The sequence below is a fragment of the Chelonia mydas genome, chromosome 4, assembly GCF_015237465.2.
Source record: "Chelonia mydas isolate rCheMyd1 chromosome 4, rCheMyd1.pri.v2, whole genome shotgun sequence".
Lineage (NCBI taxonomy): Eukaryota > Metazoa > Chordata > Testudines > Cheloniidae > Chelonia > Chelonia mydas.
In genome coordinates this window covers 139,340,322-139,346,800 of record NC_057852.1, presented here as the reverse complement: position 1 = coordinate 139,346,800, position 6,479 = coordinate 139,340,322, and the positions used below count along the sequence as shown (strand labels likewise).

At 55.6% G+C, this 6,479-nt stretch overlaps 1 protein-coding gene across 1 annotated transcript in view; it reads left to right on the top strand.

The window, feature by feature from the left end:
- The first annotated feature begins 1,434 nt into the window (after positions 1-1,434).
- The window catches only part of VAX2 (ventral anterior homeobox 2), a 58,492-nt gene continuing 53,447 nt past the window's right edge, over positions 1,435-6,479 (top strand). Inside the window, exon 1 of the mRNA XM_037896445.2 lies at positions 1,435-1,967. Coding sequence (XP_037752373.1) covers positions 1,679-1,967 — 289 coding nt within the window. The 5' untranslated portion in view covers positions 1,435-1,678. The remainder of the gene's footprint in view (positions 1,968-6,479) is intronic.

Sequence of the window (6,479 nt, the reverse complement as noted above, 5' to 3'; positions counted from 1 at the left end):
TTTCTGGAGCACTCAGCGACCAGATCTGAAGAGGGGAACTGACAACTCCGGGAATCGCTCGGACGTGTCCGCACCGGACGGTCTCAGTCACAACATTTACCGAAAAGACCCCCCCTTAGGAGCGGGGCAATCTAGTGCCCGCTTGGATCAGCGATGAGGGGAGAAAGTACTCTGCCTGGGGGGGAGGAGGGGCAATTCCCTAACAGTCTAATAGTCAATCAAGCAAACAAGTAATACCCCGGTCACATACCTTTGGAAAAAAACCAAATGGTGCTTATAACACTAAGGAGCGGGGGCTGTTTTCCAAAGCAGCCCCCACCAAGCATCCGCCCACCCCAGGGTAAGTGTTACTTTGGCTGCTGCTCAGCGGTTAGGAAAGCTGCTCCAGGCATTGTCCAGAAATCTGGGACCCCAGGCTCGCCAGGGCTCTCCCCGCCTCCCCCTGGCCTGAGCGCCTGTCTCCAGCGGGGGCTAGCGGCGCGGTAAGCACCCGGGTCAGTAATTGACCAGGCCGTGGCCTTTTGTTCCTCTTCCCCCCAAAATAACACCCTGAAAATGCCCGGCGCGCCCTGGTTTTTATAGCCAGGCCCTGCCCAGCTCCCGCGGCCAGGAGCCGAAGGGGGTTCGCCTGGCGATGGGGGCAAAGCACAGGGGCTCTTTGTTTGCCAATCAATAGCGAGGGAGTCTGCAGCAGGAAATTACGTGTGTGGCAAGCAGTCAATTTCAAACTGCTTCTTTACTCCCATCCCTCGCCCGGCTCGCTCTCCTGCTTCCCCGGCTCCTCCGGGCCGCTGCGAGCCGCGGGTCCAGGGGGACTTCCTCATCCCTTCGATTAGCGCCGATGATTGGCTCTTCTCGCGTGTATCGGCCGGGGGATGAGAGATGGAGAAGAGGAGGGGGCGTCTGAAAAAATATCCTGGACTATTTTAATTACTCACCCCCCCTTCCCTCACCCTTTCTCTCCCTCCCCTTTCCCGCCCCCCCCCCAATCCACCCACATTCCCAAAGCAGGATCGATCTCGGTGCACGCGGATGAGCTGTGAAAGTCCGGCCCGCCTCGCCGGCGGAGCTGTGAAGGCTGGGTTTGGCGAGACACTGGCTCGCTTGCCTGCTCCTCGCTTTTTTGCTCATCAGAGAGAGACAGGAGCGAAAGGAGACACGGAAGGAGCGGTCCGCGCAGGAGGCAGGGGCTGCTCTTGAAGTTTGCCAGGAAGAGGGGTGCTGGGGGGAGGGGGGAGGAGAGGGGGGTACGTGAGAAAGGACCAGGACTCTCAAAGTTTTTAACTCTTTCCCCCCCCCCCCACCCCCTCTGCCCCAGGCGCCCGGCGGGCACCAGCATTTCTTGACTCCTCCATTGAAATTTGGTGGTGGGTTTTTTTTCCCCTGGGGGGGGGGGAGCAGCAGGGGGGCCGGGGAAGGGGCTGTTTAAATGGAACGAGCCTGCCCCGCAGCCCGGGAGGGAAGTCTCCGTGAGTAGGACGAGAGAGAGCAAGAAGGGGAGCGGGGGGACCTCGCTGGGTCCTCCCGACCATGGTGCTCATCCTGGGGGAGGGCTCCTGAGCTGCACCCCGGGGCTGCCGCCGGCCGGCGCCAGGGCGCTGATCCCCGCCTGGTTTTGGGGGGCAGAAGGAGAGCTGCCCCCGCCTCCCCCCCCCAGCGTCCGGCTCTCTGTCTCTTGATGTTTGATCCCTCCGCGGCGGCCACCGGCATGAGCGATGGCGGGGCCCAGGCCGGCAGAAGCCCCCTGCTGCTGGGGGAGCCGGGCACCCCGGAGCGAGCCCGGGGGAAGAGCGGCGCCCGCGGGGAGCTGGAGAGCGCGCTGCGGGGAGGCGACGGCGCACACGGACTCAAGGACGTCCCGGGGACCTCGGCTGCCAGCCCCGGCTCGTCCCAGGAGTGCGTCCCGGAGAGCGACAGCCAGTCCGGGGGAGGAGAAGCGGATTACTGCCGCCGGATCCTGGTGCGAGGTAAAGGGGGAGCGCGGCCCCAGCCCCTGCCCCCAGCCCAACGCTTAGGGCGCATCTCCTGTACCCCATCTCCTGTACCCCATCCCATTCCCTGCAACGCCATCTCCTATACCCCCATCCCCTGTAACTCATCCACTGCACCCCATCCCCTGTACTCCCACCCCCTGCAACCCCATCTCCTGTACCCCATCCCCTGTAACCCATCCCCTGCAACCCCATCTCCTGTACCCCCATCCCCTGTAACCCATCCCCTGCAACCCCATCTCCTGTACCCCATCTCCTGTACCCCCATCCCCTGCAACCCATTCGCTGCACCCCTTGTACCCCATCCTCTGCGACCCTTGTACCCCCACCCCCTGCAACCCATCCCACCCCCTGCAACCCCATCTCCTGTACCCCCATCTTGCCCCTGTATTTCCATCTCCTATACCCCTTCCATTCCCTGTACCCCCCCCCCGAACCACATCCCAACCCCTGCACCTCATCCCATTCCCTGTACCCCATCCCCTGCACCTCCCCATGCTCTGTATCCCATCCCCTATACCCCACTCCCTGCACCCCAGCCTACCCCCGGTAAACCCATCCTATCCGGGCCTCCTATCCAACCCTCACCGGCAATTCCATCTCCACCCCCGCCCCATATAAAGCGCCTCGAGCCCCGCTCCCTTTCGCCCGGAACAGCACCGATCCCCCCCCCCCCCCCATAATAACACCCCCCATAATAACCCCAACCCTCCCCGTTCCCTGCCCCGGGGCCTGTCCGCTCCCTCCCCATCCCAGCGGCCCCCCCAGGCAGACAGCAGCCCGGAAGGGGAAAGCGGCGAGTGGCTTTGGTACATGTCAGGCGAACTGGGCCCGAGCGAGCGAGGCTGCGCCCCTCCCGGTCCCTTTCCGGTGGCCTCCCTTGCCCACGAAGGACCAAAGTAAAAGGGATGGTGGTGACCCGGGGTGGGGGTGGAGGGGGGGCTGCTTGTCAGCTGCCTCTTTCCCTGCGCCGCCCGGCATCCCCCTTCCTCCCTCCCAGCTCCCGTGGGGCTCCACTGAGAGATTTGGGGGACCGCGTGTATTCGGGAGGGGGCTTCGCCCGCCAGTGTGCGCAGGGGTGCGGAAAAGGGGGGGTCGCCCCCCCCCCGAGCTTTTCTGCCCCAGTCCTTCGTTTTTATCTTCTTCTCTTTTAAACGGTCGGTCTCTGCGATGCATTCAGCTCTGGTGGGGGCAGGGGACCCCTCTCCCCGAAATAAACCCACGGGGTGGGGGGGGAGGAGGAGGGGGAAAGAATCCCAGGGGGCTGCTTTGGGTTTTAAACATTTGTCGCAGAGAAAAGGCGTCACGGAAGCATCATCGAGTTAAGAGGGTTTGTGAACAGCCCTTGCTCCACGGAAATAAATAGATAAATAAATAAATGCACCCCCGGGACCCTTCCAACCATGTGTTCAATCGACGCCTGTCGGCGCCGAGAGGCTTGAGTAGAGAAAGCCCCGAGCTCGGGCCCGAGACCCGGGAGATTTCTGTGTGTGAAAGGAGGGCGAGGGGTGTAAAAGCTGAGGATCCAGCCGCCCGAGCTGGTTCAGTCCCTTTCTCCGTGACTGTTTATTCAAAATAACAATAGCGGACTGGCTAGAAAGCAGCCGGGCCGGTTAGGGAGGGCAACCCTCCTCTGCCATCAGATTTGGCTTTGAAAGCCTCTAGTTTCTTGTCTCCCTGTTTTTTAAATTAAGATGGCAGCAGGGTTCACAGCTTTGGAGGGAGCCTTGCGTGCAGGAAAGGGAAATTCTGGGCAGACAAGAAATTCGAAACATCCGCTCTCCTCTGTCGCTGTATACAGTCAGAAATATGCCAGCCCAGCTCCCCTCCTTTGGGATTTTTTTATTTTCCATCAAATATACTTTTTAAAAATTTGCTCTTTCCAATCCTCCAGGCAGAATTAAAAACAGATTCCAAGCACTGCCTTGTCTTGCATTTTAAGACCCCCTCGGACATATCGGGGCCCCTCCGCTTCGTTCTAGAGGAATCGATTTTTAAAAAGGACATCAGGCTACCCTGTTTTTGGTGCTTGTTTGTTGAAGTGTTAGATTAGATCGATCGATCGATAGATAGATAGAGGGGGTGTATGGGCATAGATAGATAGATGGGGTGGGTGGGGATAGATAGATAGATAGAGGGAGTGTATGGGCGTAGATAGATAGATAGAGGGGGTGTATGGGCATAGATAGATAGATAGATAGAGGGGGTGTATGGGCGTAGATAGATGGGGTGTATGGGCATAGATAGATAGATAGATAGATAGATAGATAGATAGATAGATAGAGGGGGTGTGTGGGGATAGATAGGTAGATAGAGTGTATGGGGATAGATAGATAGATAGATAGATAGATAGATAGATAGATAGATAGATAGATAGATAGATAGAGGGGGTGGCTGGTGATAGATAGATGGGGCGGGTGGGTGGGGATAGATAGATTAGACAGATAGCCAAAGCCGGGTGGACAGGGCCACATTCCCCCTTCACCCAGAGCAGTCTCGGAGAGCAGAGCAGAGATTCAGATACTTGTCCATACCCAGAACGATTGCGGGCCCCGGTAGAACAGGCCTCGGGCGATTCTAATTCTTCTCTCGGCTTTGGATTGTACCTTGTGGGGTGACATCAAAGCAGCGGCCCCGTTTGACAATAGTATCTGTCCTGCGGAGACACTGCCCATTTCAGCAAGAGCCGCGTGTAAGGCAGATTCTCCTTTTAGATCAGGTCGTGTGCTTGAAATGTCTCCGATAAAAACACCGGCTAAGAACGGAGCACAACCTGCTACCCGCATGACGGGAAGTTTGGGTCTTGCAGCTTTAGATTTCTTTCCGTGAGGCGTGTGGGCCTTTATTTGTACCCGTATCTGCGGCGGAGCCGCGGTTCTGGATTATCCGAACCTCTGTATCCACGGTGCATCTCTGCCAGCCCAGCATGGGCGCCGACTGTAACCCTCCTAACCTAGCTCGCTCCCAGCTCCACACGGAGAAACACCCAGGCGTACAAATACGTGCCAGTCCTAGACGTGGAGAGAGAGAGAGAGCCAGATGCAGGTGGAAATGTTTGTAACTATGGGCGTGTGTGTTTGTGGATATATAGTGTTTGTGTGGGGGGTATACAATACAGGCAGTAAAGTATACAAGAGGTGTGTGTATCTGAAGAGATGCGTGTCTGAATACACAGATCTGTCACCACACATTGCTCTGGGTGGATTTACAGACAGACACAACATATCTAGCGCACCACACATGAGGCTTGGAAGGAGGAATTTTTGTCAGCAAATGTCAGTAAAGGTCCAATTTCACCGTAGACCTTCAAACCAAAGAATAAATATTTCCATCAACAATAATAATAAATTACAGCGAGGCAAAGTAAGGCACATGCTGCTTGGGCACCTATTAGAGTTTGAGTTAAGCGTATTTACTTTGCACACGTTGGCAGGCGATATTGACAATTCGTGTTTTAATGGTTATAAATCTTTCACTATTTGAATCTCAACATTTCCGGTCGTTAAATAATTGTCTGAACGGCCCCGTAATTTCCCCCGCAACTGTGAAAATTTAAGTGGACACAAATTAAAACAATGCTTACAAATAAACCTCGATTTTATCTGTGAGAACCGTCACACAATTAAATTCGGAGTCTGACACGCCGGCGTATATCGCCAGACGGGAATGTAGTGCGTGTACACACCGAAACAAATGATTTCTAGATGTGTATGTAGCGGACGTAGCCACAGAAACTAGATACATGTATCCCCATATATTGCCCAGTGTGTATTTAGCGAATATATACCAAGAAATAAAACACATATGGCCGTCTATTGCTAAACGTGTGCGTCCTGCCCGGGTACACAGAAACGAAACACACATGTATATAAACACGGATTGCCAACGGCGTACGTAATGGAGAGATACCCTAAAAGCCAGCTAGCCATCGCTGTGTATTTCTAAATGCGTATGCCGTGTGTGTGTACCCAGACGCAAAATACACACCGCCGCATATTGCTAAATGGGGATGCAGACACAGAAACGAAACACCCACCCCCAGACATGGCTGAATGTGTTCGCAGTGCGTGGGTACAACGAAAGGAAACGTATTTATCGACATATGTTGCCAACCCTGCGCGCAACCAGTGAATACACACACAGAAGCAAAATATCCGTCGCCATAACTGTGTCTGCGGCGCAGCTATGCAAAGTAACTAACTATATTCAGCCATATGTTGCCATGTGTGTGTTTCGTGTGTGTATGCACAGAAACTGACGTGCGTGTCCACAGATATGAGGCGTGTGTCCATATGCGCAGAGAGCCGTGTCGAGACCCGCTCCAGAGATGTAGGATTCTGCCTGTCTGTGCTGGTGTGAACATACACGACACGTACACACAGCTCTCTGGGGCTAGTTATAGTCACCCATTCTCTAGCGACCATTGTGTAACTTCACCCGGGAACACAGTGACTTGGGGACCCGGAATCTTTCTATGTCAGTGGCTGG